The following is a 21,760-nucleotide window of genomic DNA, read 5'->3' as shown; positions in this document are numbered from 1 at the left end:
TGGCACATCTGTACCCTCTCTCATACTCAAAATATTTTGTCATTGGAAAGCCATTACATAACAATAACTACTTATAATTAACCAAGGCTTGAGTCAGAACAGACCAACACTTCCTGTCAATATTTCTGTGCTCTCCACCTTATGTCTCTTTGGAAGTGAAGGAGAGGGAAATGGTCTTCTCACTTACTGCACCATTAACCTCTAACATAGCAATGCTGTTTTAAAAACAATATTTTTATAATAAAACTTCAGAAAGATTGAAGGTCTTTTGCCTCTCATACTGACTGGCAGAGAAATACAAGAGACTAAAGAAGAGCAATTAGGTACTCAAAAAGTTTGATAATTTGAGAATAAGCACATCATCACTCACAATGAGCTTCCAACAAATTGCACCAGGGACACCATCTTCCCCAGGGAACAGCTCTTGGAGGTCACATTCAACAGAGCTCTCATCACCAGCAGCTGCTACAAACACAAAATGCTCTACACTAGCTGCAGATTAACCTCTGGCAGACATCAACTACTCTAAGGACATTTTGCACAGTGTAAATTCTCCTCAATTTCAACTGAGAAATACTGAAATCTGAGCCTACACTAATATGCAATACTTTCATCCTTCTTTATCAGAAACGTGGTACATTCTATATCCTGGAACTGGAATTGCTATATTTCTAATCACAACAACAAGAAGAAGCTAAATAAATAAAACTAAATCAACTGTGGTAGATACTACTTCGACATCCATTTTTTTTGTAAAAATGTAGCCCTGAAATCTCAGAAGTACTTACTTTCCCCCATTTTCAATTTCTCCTAAAAAATTCATGAATATATAGATACATGGAAAGTCCTGAGTTTCACTGCTGACATTTAAAACTGGTCAATCTCTGACCAATATCAAATTATTTTCTAGAAGCATTCTCTTTTTAAAGGAGACAATGAGGAAAACATAGGCATCTTAATTTTATGTTGATATTCAACTTAACAAGCAGAAAAATAAAAGCACTCTTTCCTATATGGAGGGAGGATTGGAAGGGCTTTGAAAGCAAACTCCCATGGCATGTGTCACCATGGTAATCCAGAAAATTATAAATATGGCAATTTATGCTACTCACTACAAAAATACCAACAGCTACACAGGGATTAAAATACATTCCTGTCAACTTCTAATTACAATTGGATCTCTTTGGGTTTGTCTTTAAATGCAACCTGCAAATCTGTTCTAATTTATGCTTTCTCAGCATATTACCAAGGAGGGTATGTAACCAAGACTCATTTAGCAAAGCCAAAGATTACTTGGGTCCTAAACAGAGAAGACACAGGCATAGGAATAAGAGAACAGGAACAACAGAGAACAAGCAGCACACGAGCCTGCACAGCAAAAGTCACTGCAGTTACCAGGTAGCCAGAGCTGCCCTGATGTTCCCACCACCCTTAGAATGTCTAGGTTTCATCTCCAAGATGACAAACCCACTCCAAATCAAGTTCAGCTGGATGTTCAGATGTACTGGGCCACAATTAAGGATCCAGCATTCTGCCAGAATGTGAACAGCCAGTGTGAAGCATTTCAGAAACAGAATAGGGGAGGAACAAGAGACAGAAGAGCAGATAACCAGACTGAACAGGAGGTTCAGATGATGACTTAACTAAATTGATCAACAGAAAATCCATCAGCATGGGAACCTCAGGACACTGCTGGGATCTCTCACACTATCAAGCATTCAAAAAAAATTAAAGGTCAAATGGTCAAGAAATCCTGGGTACCAAAACAGCCCACACCAGGAAAGTTTAAAGCTGCACTGAAAAAGGCGTGTTACCACAGCACGCCTGCTCATCAGCAAAGGCTTCTTTCACAGAGGCACAGGAACTTGGTTCCAGTTGTAAACATCACAACTTAATTAAATAAACACAACCTACTTACTCCACATGCTTCTTATCTACCACACTTAAATGTCCAATAGTGAGAACAACACAGATAAGAGAAACAACACTTTGAGAACACACTTAGCAACCTGGCACAGTATCATGAATCTTGCATCAACAATGTACTTGGAGCAGTAAGAAAGGCTGATACATGTAAAAATCCCTTCCCCCAAACACACCCTGCTCCTCCCTCCCATTTTCTGCCCGCACAGGAACAAAACCATACCTGGATCTTTTCGCCCTGGTTTTTCAAAGCGTCTGTCTCCCCTAGAAAGGCAGAATAGAAGTTTCAAATAAGGTTTTGGAACTACTCCAAAAACTCATTTTAGGTATAGGTTTTGCTGGTTTTCTTTATTTGGTGGGAACTTTTTTTAAATCAGAGCTTGATGGACATTACCTTTAGAGGTCCAAGTGACAACTGAAATTTTCAGGAACACCAATACACACACGGCCCTTGGGAACTGGGTATGTTTTCAAATGTGCCCCTAAATACTGTGAACAATGTCCAGACTAAAACTGACGCAAACCCTTAGCACCAGCACTTCAATTGCAACTGCTGTAATTCATGTTCTCTCAAAGTAGTTAGCTCCTTCTTCCCAGGAGCTCAGCAGAAAAAAATCTTTGCAAGAAATATTCTTTTACTTTCTCCAGAGCCTCAAGAAACATTATTGTGTTTGACTCCATCTTAGAAATTCAGACACTTCACTCACAGATATAACTAATTACCTTTCCTAAAGTGTTCTTATGAAGTCAAAAGGCACAAATGGAAGCTGAACAGATGTGTGTAAAAAACTTAAAGTGCTAGAGTTCTGTTACCTTTCCTCCCAACTCTGTGATCTGTGCATTTCCCTGCCCCCTCCTCGCCCAAATCCACCCTCCACTTCATCAAAACTTCTTTGGTAGAAACCGCTTTCTCCTCGGCCTCTGCCTGAAAAGACAAAAAACACAAGTGTTTGTAATAAATAATAATCGAAGTAGAAAGAATCAGGTAGGTTTCCCTTTCCTGGTGCCTCTGAGAGCCAATCTTGCGGCCTTAAGCCCCAGTGAAATTACCTGGGACAAAAGGAAAAAGGAACAATGACTGAAGAAAGAGTCTTATCCAAAAATTCTTATCAAGAAGTGCAAGACCAGACAGAATAGGCAAACAATTCTGAAATAAATATGATGCAGAAAAACACAAATACTTACCCAAGAGAAATTACCAAGTAAGTATGCATTGTTCACACAACATCCACATTGCACACGTGTGCTTCACACATAAAAATCAGATTTCTTTTAAAAGCAAACTCCAGTATAATGGCACTGCACTGTGGATGTACTCCTAATTATTGCTGCCAAGGGTCATAAAGGAGAAGGAAGCTATTAAGTTTAGTGACTGCCAGCGAAAATCTCCCCCAGGAGCAGTGGGAAGAAAAGAAGGATCACAGGATGGTTGGTTACAGGCAGATGAGAAGGAAGGAGGACATTAGCCATAGCTTTGAAATTATCCTACTGACCTTCTCAGTAAATGGTTCTCTACAGGCAGTTACCAAGTACCAAGCCTTGAGCCAAAAAGTTACAGACATATCCTCAAGCAAAGCATCTCAAAGCACATCTTGAGGGCTTGAAAAGGCATGGGGTGTTTGGGTAAAAGAAAACAAGCCCTACACAACAGGAAAACAACACCCACATACAGCCCCAGCTCGTCAAAATAACTTCCAGCACTGCTTAGATTAACGGATAGGGTGAAGCTTCCAGATCTACGAAAGACAAACACAGCTTCACACAGTGCTCCAGCAGAAGAAATGGCAGGTTTCTAACCAACTAATTTACCATTTCAAGATCTCATGGAAAGAAGATGAACAAGTGGAACACCTCTCAGCTCGCTGTCAGGATAATGCCTTGCCTACATACAGATGTAGACTCTACAGTCAAGTTTAAAACCTAAAAAGCACCTGATAACAGGAATTCTTGGCTGGGTAAATACCTCAAACATCTGTCTTTTCATATTTCTCTCCTCCTGGCTTCAAGGAAAAAACATCTCCAAGTAGGAGGTGCAAACCTGGCCAGGGACCCGCAGAAGTAAGACAGAATGCCCAAATGCAACAGGAAACAAACACCTTCAGAATGGACTGCAGTTCTTGCAGTCTTCTGAAGAAAGTAACTAAAAGCCTCTACATTTAAAACCTAAGGACATCTAGATATATCAAGGAATCATACCATGTTTCAGTATCTTATGACCACAGAAATTTAAAATAATCAAGACAGTTGCAACAGTTTCTCTACTATTCTATACCAAATCTCTTAGAAGGGGTGGGAGGTGAAAAGGGCAGAAAGTTGCTTTTGGGGCAAAGAAAAAAAAAAGTGATCCATGGATAATCTAGTTGGAGTCTTTAAATAAAACTGCTTTTGTATGAAGCAGAACAGGTTGCAGGGTGCATAAGGAACAATTTTTACATTCCCTTCAGACAAACTATCCTGTTCTATCACCAGCAAAATTAATCAGTGACAGATCTCCCAGAATCACAGAGATGCAGCCTTCCTTCCCACAGAGTTTTGAGGATGCCTAAGTTCAGATGAAGACTGGACAAACTCAAAAAAGATAAAGTTCATTAACAGAGGCCACATCTGGTTCAAGAAATATGCTGAGCTGTAAACATCTGGCAGCTGAGCCTCTTAACTTTTGTGTTTTTCTCAGTCCTCATTCTCTTGCCAAGATGCCTTCTTTTAGCTGCTGCTAGACCATGGTCACCTTGGAGCTGAGCAAGCCCATACCATATCCAGCATGGCTGTTTTCACACAAACTCAGGGAGAGGCAGACTGAGCACTCAAGGTAAGAGAGGAGAAATCAGCATCAGACCTAGGAGAGTAATTAGAAACACTTTCACTAGGGCAAGTCTGATACAAGGTTGACTACAGTAAAACAAGTTGCAAAGGCAAGAAACAGGAAGAGGTGATACAATATCAAAAATAGCATGATGTTTATCCAGTTAAAGCATTATCGGTCCCCTAAAATCCCAGAAAAGTTTTTATTCTTCACGAGCAAAAGCCAGGAAAGTTCCAGCAGCTCACCTAATAGCAACCTGTGCCTAATTTCTTCACTACAGGAAAGCTGTCTTCCTTCCTCTCACAAGAGATAATAAAGCAAAAGCAGTTCATAGAGTCGAAACAGAACAAAGGCACTGACTCATCTCCTGTCTCTGAGGTAGCAGAGGTGGGAAGTTACACTTTCCCAACAAAAACAAAGCAGACTTGTGCAGTGAGCACTGCAGTGCTCCTCTGGCAAGGGTGAGTGCAATGCTGCACACTGGGAGCAGCCACACACCACCGGAGCCTGGCTGACACAGGACATTTCAGCAGCAAATAAAGCAAGTGTCCTGTACAAGAGCAAGGATCAGCTGTTCTCCCAGCAGCATGGAAAAGTATGGGAAATCACAGCCTGAGAAACCTCCCCCCACTCACCACCCCTGTATGGTGGTCCATCAGTATTTCAGTTGTGCTCAGCCACCAAAATGGTCTGAATTAAAAGATAACCTTGCAAAATGTCCAAAGTACTGATCTTAGACATTCAGGTGAAGGCTGCCTGTGGGCTCCCAGCACTCAGCTGCAGGGACACCACATAACACTGGACAGGGCTACTGAAGCACATCTGCCCTGGCTGCGCTGCCACCCCATCCATGTGTGGAAAGAACATGGGCCCAGCCAACAGTGCAAGCAGAAGCACATGGGCAGCCCCAGCAGGCAGCAAGCACAGCACAGTGTGGGAAGCATCAAACACATCCTACCAAGCTACAGAAGACAAGCAGCCAGTCAAGGGAAACTGGTGTGCAAAGTCAGTCATTCAGCAAATACCATGTGGGTGAGTCTGACCTGAGAGTGCACAGCTAATGCTGGTTACAGAATGCATGAGAAATGCCTGCAGAGAGGCTAAAACTGCCCATGTAAGCACACCACCTGACCTTCTGCTTCTGCACTACTTGGCTTATTTTAAACAGAATGCCACTTCTGAAAAAATACCTGGCACACAAGCAGAAGATTAAGTGCATATGTTGCACAAAGTACTGAATGCAAAGGTCAATAAATGTCAATAAATCCTTCCATTTAATAACAAATGTATAATTTGTATTTCAGTAATTTCCCAAAAACCTCAGGATGAGGACACCAATCCACTGGGCACTGCAATCATAACAGCTAAGTCTCTAACCAGAAAAACAGACAAGTTTGAATTTAAGTAAAAATATAAGACATGAGCAAAAACTGTCATTATAATTCTCATTACAAAAAAACCTAAAGCCTTACGGAATACAAGAAGCAAATTCTTGAAATTACAGCATAACTGGAGTTCAGGATCTACAGTCACAGTCATAATACTGTTTGGAAAAAACAGAGTAACTGTGGCTCATCTGCTGCTGTTTAGATATGCAAACATTACACTTTCACACCATTGACACACTTTCCAACAGCAGCAAAAACAGATTACAAAGGGCACAGAGGGTGGGTGGGGAAAGAGCTCTAACAGGAAGCAAAGGACCCTTCATAACAGCCTTAACCAGAAGGGAGAACAGCTACAAAACAAAGTGTCTGTAAGCTTACAGCCCATTCCAGGGACTATTTAAATCTCTCCTCATCCAAGGCTCTTATTCATGAATGTTGACATTCCAGTCCTGCCAGCACAAAGCACAGGGCTTAACTGCACACCACAGGGAACTACCAGGAAAACAAGTCAATTAGAAGAGTCACGTGCAAGTACTTGGTTTCTTCAGAGACCACAGCTTCATTTTCAAAAAAATAAACCAACAAACCAAAAATCAAAGCAATTTCCACATAGTAATCACATTTTCATCATCACAACATCAGGATTTTCAGTAAAAGTTGGAGTGATCACCCAGAGAATATTTACTGAGTGTTACCTTGCAGTTTTAAATACTGGTAAGTGAATGCCATGTAGAGTTCTACCCATAACACTCCTTTACCAGCATTTCCTTCCCTTGCCAACCCTGCACAGATTGCTTCTCGTGCTCTCAAATGCTGGAACACAATTCTGTAATTTGTGCCTCAGTCAGGGAACTTCATTAACAAATCTAATCACGCATGCAAATTCCTCTATAAAGCTGCTGGGGTGCAAGTCCCTTCAAGAGAGAAATCTCATTTTGGTAAAGCCGAAGCCCACACTGACTCGGCAGCAGCTTTGCTGCATACAACTGTGTAAAGTTCATGGAAAACACCAGAAAACCTTTTGAACCCAGGCAATTTTGCAGTGCAATAAGAATGTTTTCCAACTGTTAAGTGAGGCAGCTCATTTAGTGAAAAAACTCCCAAGAAATTTCAAGTCCTTTTCACCGTAACCTGAAAAAACAAAACTGCATTTAAACCCTGCAAGCAACGTTTTTGTAAACGTCAACAGTCCTCTATTGAATTTTCATAAATAACTTTAAGTCCTTGGCTACAAGAGCATCATCTGCATAATTATGAAAATGGTACCATTTTCTCCTGGCAGAAGCCTTAATTTCTTTGCTGTGATATAAAACTTTGGGAAAACTCATCATGCCTAGAATGCAACAGCAATTGCTCATGGGAAGAAGAGGGGAAGAGCGGAAGAAACAAGCAGCAACCAGGATCAACGAAAGAAGGAAAGCTCAGAAAGCTGAAGAAATTTACTGCAGAAGCACGTCCTCTACAGCTTAAACAGAGCAGCCCCACAAGCACACCATATAATAATTCCAACACCTTAAAAGATCAAACTAGGATAAACAAAACAGAAAGTGAAAATGATTAATTTTGCAACAAAGTTCTTGCTAGTATTTCTTAACAAAACTTAAAAATTAACTATGGGAAACCAGGAATACATGCAGCAGCTTTCAAACAGCTTTTAAAGTCTTAATACTGCACACATTTTAAGTTCTGTCCACTAAAATATAAGGAAATAAACTTTACTGCCAAACAAAGCAGTCATGCCTATGAGTAGAATCATTAATAGAATTACTGGATTAGAAGCCATATTCTGCCACATTTAGCCTTACAATCTCATTGCAACTAGTGGGGGCAATTAAAAAACAATCACTGCTCATTGCATAAGGATGACATTGTTAATAGTGCAGCAAGAAAACAGGGAAATTTGACAAAAGAAAGCAAAATAAAGGGTTTGCCAAATTACAAATGGTCAAAGCATCTTGATATTGAAACTAGAGAGCACACTAATGGATGCATGATCTCAAATCATCAAATTTTAAGCAGTAATAATTTAATTTGCAGAATTATGTCTTGATGCATCTAAAAAAAACCAGCCAATGTGTATTCCTAGCAAAAGTGAAACATGGGTGATAGAAATATAGAAATACACACATTAAAATAAAACAGAAAAGCAACAACTCCCAAATTAGTACACACATCTATATATATATATATATATATGCACACTTTTTTTTAAATGAAACCCTGAGCATTTGTGCAACTACAATGGTAAATGAAGGGGAAGCAACAAGAAAATCTAAGTGATAGTCTCATAAAGCTTTAAATTCATATCTTAGCTGGGAAGCAACCACAAGAAGACAGAAAACCATTTACAAATATCTGAGAGATGTAAACTAAAAAGAAAGCAGGATTAAGGAATGAGAACAGAAACGAGATAAGGCATTAAGTCAAAGCAAAACTCTGTCAAGCATCTAATTATATATGAAGTACTTCCTGAAGATCTTATTGAAAATACCACCCGTTAAGGGCATGTAAAATTAAATTAAAAAGGGCTCTAAGAGAAATCTCACCTAAGCACCTGCAAAGACAGAGGTTACAAGATTATTTACTCAGTATTTCCAAGTTACTAGCTTCCTAGTATTCTAAACGCAGCCCATCCTATTTATACATGAAGCCCCCCAAGAAGAGTTCACAGAAGTGCACACATTGAAAAGGAATTGCCAAGATAAATTCTGGGTTTAACTATTTGGTTTGACTTTAGCAATATGGCCTCAGGACATTTTCTCCATTCATTTGCAAATGTTTCAGGTGATCCTGGATGAGACAGCTACAGTGATGCACCAGAACTAGAACGACTCAAATGTCTCTCAAATTCAATTTGGGACAACTTCCCATTAACTGTTTACACTCAGGATGTTAACAAATGAAGATGGCTTTTCAGAATACTGAACCCAACCTACTACAACCACGTTCTATGTACAGTCATATTTTTCCTACCTTCTTGTTAGAAATAACTTTATTAAAAGCATAAAACCAATTTATAACAATTCTGAACCAAAGAATTTCATATTCCACCCAAAACTACCTTTCCCTTTTGGATTCCCAACCACCAGCCTGGCAAAGGCATATAACAGAGATACCAGCTGTGTGCTAAGATGTGCAGAATCATCCCTGTCCTGGGGTTATGTTATGATGCTTGTATATCCCCATTCATCTGTTCTGTGCCTTTAAGACCGGCTCTGAAGAGTGGAAGTTTTGTTTGGGTTTCTCTTATCAGGGACACAGAGGAAAGCGGTACATAAGGCTGTTTTTTCACTTCCAGCTTCAGCTTGCTGCTTTTGCTTGCTCCCTTTTCTGCTCTCTGCCTCTGCTTATTAGCTACTCTAGCTAAACAGTCCACATTGCTTCCTGGACTGTTTCTCCTCTCCTGTTCCTGTGACCATCCCGAACCTGCTCCGGAGTGGGACCCGGGAACACCGAAGGTTCAGCTGCAGCGGCTGGCCCAGCGCCGGAGGGACTGAGAACAGAGCAACCACCCCCCCCGAAAGAGACTTTCTGATTTTGTCATCTTTCTCAAAGCAGTGTCATGGGGTATTGTTCATTTTGTGTGCTGGGGGGTGCTGGGCCAGTCAAATAAACAGGTTCTTTCCACCTTTCTCCAAGGAATTTTTCCCGAACTGGTTGGGGGGAGGGGCCGTGTGGGTTTTGCTTTCTGGAGGGGCCCTCCTTTGCAGATTCTTTAACAAATTTGCCCTAAACCAGGACAATACCTAAACCCAATATTCATTCTCCAGCACCACCTCTGTTGCGGTGTGTTGCAATGTCCTGTTTTAAACTTCCAGGTCCCTTCCCAGGTGTGCCTATACCCTTCTCCCTCCCCCCTCGCCCCTTGCTGAGTGTGCCCTGTCAATCAGGCTAACATACCAGCAAGGCGTCGTGTGGTTGGTCCCTCAGGCCTGGGGGACATTGGATAGGTGTCCCTAGTCCCTTGAGACCCTGCCCCTTTCACCTGGTTGGTAGCTCACCTGTCCCATCCCCTTCCCCTGTCCCGGAGCTTAAAAGGTTAATCAGACCATGCGGCCTGGATTCTGTTGGCAGCAGTTGCCCCGGTTCAGACCTCTGTAACCATGGAATAAACATCTGGCAACCCTCCAGCAGAATCCTCTCCTTTATCTCTTCACCATCACCAGAAGCTCTCTCTCCTGAGGTAAACTGAGTCCCTGACAAGCCTGGACTCGTTCAGTGCTCTGCTGCAATCTCCAGCAGCCAAGGTATCTCTGGGCTAAAGCACCACAGAAGCCACCTTTGGCTCAGCAGCAAGGGTCACACTGACCCAGGCACCATCTAACTGGTTATATTGGGATTCATATTCCAATACACCTGGTTGGAAAGGTTTCAAAGCTTGAAGCTCTAGCCAAGCGCCAGTTAGCATCTCTGAGCAGCTTGGACCTGGATGCCCTGGATCCAGTGCAGCACATCCCACAGGCAGCTCACCTCGACCTCTAGAGGAACTTCGACCTCGAGGAGCCCCCACCACCGTTCCTCCTCCGCGTCCCGTCAACCGCAGGACAGCAGCACTGTTTACAGACATCGAGAAATTTCTCTGCCAAAAAGAAAAGAGGCACTGTCAGAGTCGACTGGAAAAACCCTCACAAAGAAACCACAAATATACACAAATAAACAATAAAAACCAAACAAAACAAAAAGAAACAACAAGCATTTGCCATTATCTGAAATTAGGCTTTGTTTTTTTACAAATTCTCTACAATTAATACTAGAAAGGAAAAGGATTCCATGCCCACATGAGCAGCTGAAGCAGTCTATAAAAGGATCTTGGCCAATATTACCATTTCCAAGTTATTTAGCTGAGATTTCTATGCTCTGAAGTAAGCACATGAACAGCTACTCCTTTTTCATGTGATACCAGAGGCCATTAGAACATCAGCAGTGTTAAACACACATTCTGCTGCAAAAAGAGACTGGCATCTGCCTATACCTGACACCAATAATTAATACCAATTCTAAACTTAAGCAAAGCAGGAACATGTAAAGACCAAGAGAACCTGAGTAAAATTATATTTACCAATGTCCTTTGCAGAAATAAGCCTTTTTATTCTCTAAATATCACAAGAGTAACATACTTTAGGAAAAACTAAGTATACTTAGGGCTTCTGAAACTTAAGTGATACTCACTCATTTTCATAAGAAAATAAACACCAGTAAAAATCAACTTCAGCTTAATATAAAACAGCTGCTAGAAGAAAAAGCTATTTCAATAAAGAATGGATAAATATAACCAACTCTGACCCTATTCTCTGAGCACAAATACTTGGAAACCTGGGACAAAGAATTCAGAAGCATGTACAGAAACATTAACAAGTAAACCTGAACTGACACACACTTTCTGAATGCAAGTTTTGAATAATTAGAATGCAAAGGATTCCAAACAGTTGTTGTATCAGGCTTCTTGAAAGGAACTTAGAGTCTGCAAGGTGCTTACATCAACTCATCTGAATTACCATGACTTTGAAGGTCTTCAGAGAACAATGAGACAAGTGATTATATACTATTTAAAATCTAAATCACTAACATCAAAGCCAACAGGAGATTTAATACATTACAGAAACATTTCAAAAACTGCTTGATATGTGCTCCCTACAAAAGTGTATCTTCCTTCAAGAAAGAACTGGTAACTAATTAGACTTGAGGGGAAAGAAAAAATGCAGTCATGCATGGCAAAAAAGCAAGGTCAGCCTCCAGCAAATCTGTTTTCTGAGCTAGCTCTTAAAGTTTAAAGCAACCATTTCAACTGCAAGTGAAAAGGAACCACCTCCATCTGCCTCTGAGCAAACCACCACCTTTCTGGGTGCTCATACTTCTGCTTTTTTTGTGAAGCACTGAAACATTTCACTAAAAAAACATATTTCAGTTATCAGACTCATTGTCTTGCATAGATATTTCAGTTATCAGACTCATTGTCTTGCATAGATATTTCAGTTATCAGACTCATTGTCTTGCATAGGAGACTCCTTTTTTTTTTATGCCTTATTCTTCCTGTAAGAACAAAATAATGATCTCATTTTTAAACTGACTTGTCTGCCTGAACCCTGAGCAACTTCTCCCTCCCCTCTGAAGAGCCTTGCTGCAGTGAAGGCATAGTGGTAACAACCCACATGATAAGATCACAGTAAGAAGTAAAAAAGCAAAGTCAAAAAAGCAAAAACTGCCCTACTATTGATCAGGGTACTCCTTCAATGACCAATGCTGACAATGCAGACTGAAGAACAAAGCTGCCACAAAAGAGGTTTAGTAGCAAATGAAGATTTCTTAGGAAACAGATGTCAGGAAAATAACCAGGGAGGACACAAAAGGATCTCCATTATATTCAGCAAGAGTTTGAGCCTCCCTTAGTATGCAAGCAGGTAAGATTAAGACAAGCAAATTCTCCCCTAATGCAAATGGGAAAAACAGGAGCAGTGGGAAAGGCAAAGGAACATTTGCTGCACATTGCCAGTGCTCCTTGGTGGGAAGCTCTGTTAAAGCCATCTGCAGAAACCTCCCTTGCTTCAACAGACACTTCCTTGGAAACACATCTTACACAAATCTCTGATTGTAAATATATTGTATTTCATTACAGTAAGTGAATCAGTTGAACTCTAGGTTAGCTCAACGACTTTATCTTCAGAAAAGTAACATTTTACATAAAGAGAAACAGCAATTCCATCCAAAGCATGTCCATGTCCTATTACAGGGAACACTGTAGCCTTAAGTATCCAATTAAATACTACAAAACAAAACACATTTAAACTCAAATCAATATAGCTGACAGGATCTGTCACCATCCCGAGATAATACACCTGTAATTCAGTTTGAGACAAGTTCTTTCCATGGTACACATACAACTGCAGAGCCATCAGGTGCACAACACACCAGGAATTGTTCTGAATCTAAGGCCAAAGTAATCCTGACAGGCTCAGCTGCAACTGAACACTGCATCAAAGTACCAGTGCTCTGATCAGCCTCTCCTCTAAGGACTCCCAAAGCCCAGCCTCTCCAGCTCTGAGACAACAATTCTATCCTAAGTATTCCTAGAGGGAGTATAAAGGTCTTTTAAACTCCCTTCTGTCAATCTTAATTGAACTTTCCTGCATCACCACTAGCAGCAAATCCATTAATATTCACCTCAAAATCACTTCTGAAGATGATTCTTAATGATAAACAATGCTATGTCATGGGGAACAAACACCAGAAGTTCTAACTTAAAAAATGCCATTCCCTTGCTACCTCAAATCAATCATGAAGACAGGAAAAAAGGCATGAAAAACCAGACTGCTGACATCCTCTGGGTCCCCAGAAAGCATTAAAGCAAAAGCTTTCTTAAAAAGGGAATATGGACCTCTTCTTCTAGATGATGATTCCTGTGGAGATTTTAGAGAATTGTTACACTGCTTAAAGGCTCCTGTATGATCACAGGTGAAGAGGAGAAGAGAAAAGCAGTGACACAGGATACACCAACTCCTCAGTTTTCAAGACTGCTGAAACACTGGGCACTGCAGCAGAGGATCACATCTATCCCTGAAGCTCAGCAGCACTTCCCATCTCATCTGTACTCTGCACACTTTCCATCCCATAGCCTGTAACTCGTGTTATTCCTTGCAGAGAGCATCCTGACAAACACCAGCAGTCAGTACCCCCTTGTAAGAGGCCTGAAGGACTCCACCATGCATCAGCAAAAGAATAAACCCAAAGACATTTACACAAAGGTTCAACATTTAGGTGTGCTGCTGTGTGTCTGGCTGACCATTTCTGGGGCTTGCTCCTGAACCCCTTCTCTCCCTACTCAAGAACAGGAGCTAAGCTAAGCCTTCCCTCAAAAGCACAGTCTCAATCTCAGGTGCCTTTGAAGACTATGACATGAAGTGCTTACAGGGTATCCATGTGAACTCAAATCCAACTGCAGATTAAAACCTAAACCATCAGTATCTTGTGTGAAATGACAGCATCCCACAGACACACAAGAAATATGGACCAACCCTAAAGAGGAAGGAAGTCTGGAAGAGATGAAGTGGATATGCCAAAATACCCAGGCACAAAATGAAATGAAAAATTCAAGAACACAACAGCCTGGGGCAGGCAAAGGAAGAAGGATGCTCTGATATCTTAAGAAGCTAATAGTAACACTACCCACCCCTGCAAAAATCAAATCACTCAAGCCAGTAAAAATACTCAGCTTCCTATTACAAAAGAAACAAAAATCCAAGCCACAGTATTACGAAGTAAGAAAGGTGCTAAGAAATATGACAAATAAGAGAGAAACTGCAAAATCAAAAGTTCTGAGAGCCAGCAAGAGGAAACCAGTTCAAAGTCAAAAGTCAGAGGCACTTATCCAGAGAAAATGGGTGGTTTTCTCCATTAGGAATCAAATTCAAAGCAAGAGATTTCAAACTACCCAGATCAGTCATCCCTGAAATGGAATCCTTATGGACTTGTTCTCACTCTGATCCATCTCTATGTGGTTACATACCTATAGATACATCAAAGGAGGAGATGAAAAGAAACTGCTTATATACAGAGCAGTTAACAGTACTGCATCTTAATAAATGTTAACAGTCAGAAAACTTCAGCATTTCTCTAAAGAACACAAAACTGGGGCTACAGAACCTAGCCACTTTTGTGATTCTCTGGTTACCAAAGAGAAGGTGGTAAAAACTGTAGAAAATGTCACTGATCTGAAAATTATGCATACTTAAAAAATAGGTAACACTTCCCAGATGGTGATCCTGGATTTAACAACCTGTCTTCCTTCAACAGAACATTGGATAAAAACCATTTTTTCCAATTTAAGACAATAATTGAGCATGGACAGAATTTAAACTTTATGATGACACAGTATGCTTTCATAATATCTTTCTCTGTGTCCTAGGTTACAATGAAAAGGTGCAAACAAAGGTGTGGATTCTATTAGCATCTCCATAAGCTGTTGAAATAGGTGAGGCAGTGTTCAAAAACTCCTCTGTGACTCATCCCTGGTAACAATCTCCACTAAAGGGGCCAGCAAGGTCTCCCATAACCCCATCACTCACAGAATTCCATCACCCACTGTGAGATGCCCCACCCAGGGGAGGAACCAAACATTCCTACCTTTATATAATCTGAGGCTTGGAACACCAGGAGAGCACTACCACTGCATTCCCAGAGGACAAGAGCTCAATAACCACCACTGGACCTCCAGAGAAGGACCAGATCTTCCCACAGGATCACTGCTCTGCCAAAACCACATCCACCACTCCAACAGGACTGCAGCCACCATTTAATCAGGCTGCTACCACCACCCTGCCCAAAAGGGTGTCAGGTTGTATCCTGACTCTGTCACTTTAAGTCAGAGTTTCTGCACTATTACCTTTATTTTAATTTTCCTATTAAACTGTAGTTCTGACTTGGAATCTCCTGCTGGTTTGCTTTCAAACTAGCACACTGAGATGTCCTAATTTGAAATTTCATTGTTTTTCTTAATGGAAGCATACTCTTTATGATGCCTTTACACTAATAACAATCTTAAGATTTAAAAAAAAGTACACACCTGTTCTTCTTCTGTAAAAGGTACAAGTGCCAGTGGTGGCAGGGGCTCCTCTTGTAAAATAGGCAAAAATTCCTTATCCAGAAGGTCTGAAGGTATCTGTATAAAAGAAAAAGAGTGTTCCACTCCATGCAAGTATTTCCACTTCAGGGACGATGCCACACACACTGATTCAAAACTTTTATTCTTCCAACTCTGTCTCCATCTACTCAGTACTTCCAGTAACTCTTACTGGGGGTGGGTAACTCTGCTGCAAATTCACAACCCTCAGAAAAAAAGTTCTTACAAGCAAGGCATCCAAAGCATCACCCACCAACAAGGCCACAGACATCAGAACTCAAACTTACACACCACTGCAGCTGAAATCTGAAACAAGTGACATTTCATCTATTGCTTTTAACTTCAATACATTTTTATAGCCAGATTTTTAATTAACAAAACTGCCACCTACAGCACAGAGGTTGTATTTAATTTGAAATAAGCAACTCCAATTTATAACCAACCAGGAGAGTAAAAATATACCAAAAAAACCCAAACTCAAACCAACAAAAAAAAAAAAAAAAAACAAAAAACCCCAAGTACAATGAAACTATATGTATAAATTAACTACAAATTAACTATATGTATAAATAAATTAACATGTTAATATTAATTCTGAATCAGAACCTCCATCAATAGCTGCAACCTCGAGGATGTGGACAAGAATCACCAATTACATACAGCAAGTGAGTTCCAATGGACAACTGCCTCACAAATATTTAGTTCATAACACTAATGAGTTTTTTTTCTTTTAGATATATGCTAGCAGAAGTCTTCCTGTTTTCAGTCAGTCTCTCTTTTAATTAGAGATTCAACAGCTTAAAAACATTCCTGACATCCACCAGCTGACCTGAACCACTGTCAAGAATCCTTTCAGTCTTCACAACCAGCATCACTCAACACCCTGGAAACATGTGGATAGCAAAAGAAAGACATACTCTAATCATAATGCCCTTCTGGCAAACACATAGGAAGAAAATATTATTTTGGACCATTCATAACAATCAGAGAACTTCCTGTAACACAGGATATTTGAGGGTTGTTCTGAATCAGCCCCAAGAGCAGAGATCTCAGCATCATCTGACATTACAAACACAAACTGCAAAAAACAGCAACTTCTGACTGGCTGACCTATTCAAGCATAACATGAAGATCTAAATCACAGTTTCCTGAAGTAGAACAGGACAATTCTGCATGTTAAAGCATGGCTTTAAGCTATACCACATTTAACAGACTCAGAAAAATCTCTGACATTCGATGCCCTTAAATCCATGATTTAAGCAATGCAGGGCTCCCAGTATTGTACAAGAAAGTCAGCACAGGCAAGACAGGATAGGAACTCGAAGCTGTGTGTGCACATCTCCATTCCAAGCTCAAAGCATTATCCTGACTTCATTTCTTGCAGCCCCTCCCTCCCCCAAGGGTAAGCTCTCAGGGGAATTCAGACCTCCAAGTCTGCTACAACCATAAACCAACCACTGCCACCAGCTAAAGAAAAACCCAATGTTTACAACTGCAAAGTGTATTAATCCTTTGCCTGAAAGAGCTCTGAAATTTTGTATCATCTTCTACCTCACTGAGAACCCTTGTTCAAAGTGAAACCAGAAGGAAGTTCCTGATTTTCTATACTGCTCTTATGCATTACATGTCATTGTTTGTGTCCCCTGATTCCCAGAGAAGGGAGCTACCCGAGGACTGCTCTCATTGGGCCAGTCACCTGCTAAAGTGAACTGACTTAAGATGGGATAGAGACCTCTTGCTTTTTTCAGATGATCTGCTCATATCATTTATTGCCTGACTTTGCAGCTGAAACAAATAACTATCATGCACTACATTAAATAAAATCCTACTGAGGCAAGCAAATCTGCACAGCTGCAAGGCGACTTTAACCCTCAGTCATCTGTGGCAGTGAGACTGAATATGGCAATCAGGTCTTTTTGTTCTCTGGGGTACAGGAAGTTACCCCTAAAATGAAAGAAAAAACAAAAAAAACCCAAAAAAACCCACACACACACCAAAAAAATACAAACAAACAAAAACCCCAAATACATATTGATTCTGGTAAAAGTGCAATAAAACAAGTGCACACATGAAAATTCCCACAATTAGTCCTCTTCAGTCTGGGATTGCAAGGAATATGTGATTTCTTTGTCCATAATCATAAAATACAAACAACTATTCCTAATCACAAGACTGTCACTAGGAACACACACACAAGGGCACCTTCCTCTTCCTGCTCACCTTATTATCCTTTAGAAAAAGTGCCAACATTTCTTCTCTCCCATAGCGATAGTCTGCTAGTTTGTACTTGGGCAAGGCCGGAGACAGAGGAGGGGATGTCACGCTCCCGCCACTAGACAAAGCTCGCAGCCTGAAAGGAAGCACAAAAGCAATAAAAATGAATTGAGAATATCTAAACCTGTGCTACCATCCCTCTGCACATTTCCAGATTTGACACAAAATAAACACAATACTGAAAGTAAAGACATGAACAGTTTAACTTCAAAACTTTCAGTGCTTCAATAGGAAGAGTGGAAGAACCTCCCTTGTTTCACCCACAGCCAGGAGAGCAAGAAATAAAAGAATTGCCATGAACACATCAAGGAATTCAACTTGCCCCAGGAAAACTCTTGTGCTGACTATACAGCAAGCCAGCTATACCCCCCTAAAGCCTTGCCTAAGCTATTCACACAGGCTGCACACAAATCAGTGGGACACCTTAATGACAACAGCTTCCTTTGCCAAGAAAAATTCTTATCATGCTAAAGAGTGCAGCAAATATTAAGCTAAGGAAAGAGTTTATTCAGATGTTTCATCAAGTTTAACAGAACAGCACAGTAAATTTTATAATGAAGTTTCTTTTTGTGTTTCTGTAATCCTTCCTTATCACAAATCCCTTTTACACAAATTAAAATTAATGGCTTTTATTTTTTGAGAGTGCATGTGACACCTAACTTAGGGTTAAATCAACAAAAGAAAAAATAAAATTAAAAAAAAAGATATGTACAAAATACAGTGACACTACTTCAGAGACACTTGAAGCAGCAATCTAATAAATCTGATTTATGGTATCAGATAAATATGCTAATACATTTGTTCTCATCCCACACAGGAAAGTTACTTGACTTCTTGCAGGTAGCACCTTACTGCTGTACATTATGCCCATTCTGCAGGTGAATTCGTCTCATTCTACACAGGCACTTCCTCAGCTACCCAAATCCTTGGTATCTTTAAGTGTGAGGAATGTTTTACAAAAGGTTATGTGTGTAAAGAAAGAAAACCCTGCTGATTTTCTTACATTCTGTCTGATGAGCAACTTAGACAAGTAGAACAGAAAAAGCTCTTCTCAGCAATCAAAAAATCCTTGGCAGGGAAGTAGCTCTAAATGAAAACAGTGATTCAGAGACTACCTTTCACCTAATTATTGAAACATGCTTCGATTTGTTTTATTGTCCTTTAAACAGAAAAGAAAAAACCATTTGTAAGTCAAAAGCTGATTTTATTTCTTTAGTTTGGTGCCACCCCGTGGCAGTTTCTCTACATAACCACTTCCAAACCGTGCTTGCAGAAGAATTATTTAAAGGATTTGATGGCTCAGTGCAACGTTCAACACAATCAGATCAAACGTGACCCAGAGTCTCACTGTTAAGTGACACAGCAGCTTATGTGACAGTCATGACTATACCACAACCCAAAAGAAAATTTATAAATCTTCTGTTCCGTTATTCCTGTAAAAATACACTAAAATTCACTGAAGTATAATACATGTTTCCATATATTCCACATAATCTAATCTGGTTTTTAAACTAACTGGAGACTCACTATGACAGTCCCCTCACTGTGACACAGTTAATTAAGTTGCTGTTGAAATATTTGCTTTTTTTAGCATTGTCTTCCCCCTTCTTTTTTTAATATAACTTTGGCTTCCATCCATCAAGAATGTAATCATGTCTGTCTTACACTGAAGAGCACTCCAGCACAAGATTTCTGCCTGGTGGTATATTTATAGATATTGATAAATTCATTCTTTAACCTTCTTTCATTCTAACAAAATAGACTGAGCTCTCATTGTTTCACAGGCTGCAAATCATGTCTTGCTTCTTCACTGAATTCTCTCCAATTTCTGTATATTGTGTATAGAAATGTGTCAGCAAAAGTGAATGTATTCAGGAACAGTTCTATCACATGCTCTGCAGCAACTCTATTTCCTATAACCATCCTGCATTCCCATTCACACACTTGGACACCAAACACTGCAGAAACCACACCACCCACAATTCTTGTTTGTAACTGAACTCACCAATACTTTACCAAGAAACTGGAACAAATACTGAATTACCACACCTGTGCAATTGCTCTTGCACAAAAGCCAGGACAATGCAGGCCAGACAAGCTGTAAAACTAACAGCTGACAAAATTATGTGACAGCATGGATTCCCTTGAACACAACAGCTCTCTTTTCCTGACACTTCTCAATACAAGTGTGCAGGACACTGACACAAAACTCTCATTTTTTCCCATATTCCATACAGGGATTAGGTTCTTTAAAACTGGGAAAAGAGAAAGCTTGTTTAGCTATAGATTTAAGTCTAGTGAGGAGAGTTTAAGAACTTCCTTATTAACATTCATCACACAAAGACTGAACAAGCACATCTTCAATTATTCTGTGCATACCTCTGAGATCATAAACATTATTCCTCCTTCAAACGCTTGGCAGCAAGGTAAATATTATGCATTAACATAACAAAAAACCCAACTCAATTCCTACACAAAGCCAATTCACAAAATGAAGACTCCTTTTATAACATTGCTTTAGATCACAGGCCAGGGACTGAGGGGAAACAGGACAAAACAAAGATACTGTATCCCATTTAGCCCCATAATCAATTCTGCTCCAAAGGAAAAAAAGTCCTTTAAAACAAGTTCTGGAGTCTGACAAAATAGACAAAACTTACCATTCAGGCCCAAAGTTAAGTGTCTGAGTTTCTGCTGCCATTTTTTCCTGTTCTATTCCTCTTTTTTAAAAAGTGTGAACCTGAAAAATAAAAATATTTATTATGAAAACAGCTGGATTGATACAGTGCTTCACAGATTAATTTAAAATACAAAAGCACACCTGGTCATGCAAAGAAGTGAAAAAACTGACTACACTGATTTTTTTTTTTAAGGAATCCATTTCAGCTTTCCAACACAGATTGATTTAGTAATATAGGAGCAACTGCATCAAGATTTCTTCCCTAAATCCCTCTTTTAACAGCTCAAACAGGACACTGGATTAGGGTGTCTGAGGAAACAATTTGTACAAACACAGAGAACTTGATGCATAATCCTCTTCTCCAAGAACAGTAATGCTTAATTAACAGAATTGCTGCTTCCTGACAATTACAAGAGGATAAAAACCCCACTAGAATTACAGCAAGACAGATTTGCCAGCTGAGTGGCAGAGTATTCAAGAATTTTCCACTGCTCATTCTTGAAAAATAAGCCTTCTAAAGATTGGGTACATCCAATGCTACCAAATACTCCAAAATTCTGCAGGCAAATGACAGCATTTCTTTCATTCTTGGTTTTATTAAGCAGAAGAAATGCATAACTTCAGACTTCAGCTGATTTCATTGCTATTAGCCAAGGTAACCCCTGCAGACACCAGGAAGGCTCAAGTTCCTACATAGCCAGAGTGTATGGACAAGAGCAGATGAAGCCATACAGGAGGGAAAGAACAAGACTTCAATAGAAAAATAAAGGGAATATGGCCTTTTCAAATCCCTAAATTATTTCATTTTCAATGACATAATGAAAAAATACTTAGAATCTGGTAGGAAAAATACAGCAAGAAGAAAAAATACTAGTTACTGCTGACCAAAAGCCACTTTTACCTATGCCACTCCAGGACTCTCTAAAAGCCAACAGATTACAGCATGATGACAAGACCACCACATTCAAAAAGCTTTTCCCTAAGAGAACCAAGTCCAACCCAGGCAGTTCTGGAGAAATGCCCTTTCATGCCATAAATGAAGCTCCTCTTTCCTTCCAGCAGCTGCCAAATCCAAATCT

General features: G+C 40.0%; 1 protein-coding gene across 12 annotated transcripts in view; it reads right to left on the bottom strand.

The window, feature by feature from the left end:
* GIGYF2 (GRB10 interacting GYF protein 2) overlaps positions 1–21,760 on the bottom strand; it is a 75,601-nt gene that overhangs the window by 42,633 nt on the left and 11,208 nt on the right. For 11 of the 12 annotated variants that reach the window (XM_074546986.1, XM_074546985.1, XM_074546989.1 and 8 more), the window contains 6 exons: positions 20,662–20,741; positions 17,948–18,077; positions 15,671–15,766; positions 10,585–10,693; positions 2,737–2,848; positions 2,147–2,187 (listed from right to left, as the gene is read on the bottom strand). In XM_074546986.1, coding sequence (XP_074403087.1) covers positions 2,147–2,187; positions 2,737–2,848; positions 10,585–10,693; positions 15,671–15,766; positions 17,948–18,077; positions 20,662–20,702 — 529 coding nt within the window. In that variant the 5' untranslated portion in view covers positions 20,703–20,741. The remainder of the gene's footprint in view (positions 1–2,146; positions 2,188–2,736; positions 2,849–10,584; positions 10,694–15,670; positions 15,767–17,947; positions 18,078–20,661; positions 20,742–21,760) is intronic. The other variant, XM_074546994.1, reaches the window with a different exon arrangement.

This window comes from Zonotrichia albicollis, chromosome 9 (genome assembly GCF_047830755.1).
Source record: "Zonotrichia albicollis isolate bZonAlb1 chromosome 9, bZonAlb1.hap1, whole genome shotgun sequence".
NCBI lineage: Eukaryota > Metazoa > Chordata > Aves > Passeriformes > Passerellidae > Zonotrichia > Zonotrichia albicollis.
This window is presented reverse-complemented; position numbering and strand designations above follow the sequence as displayed.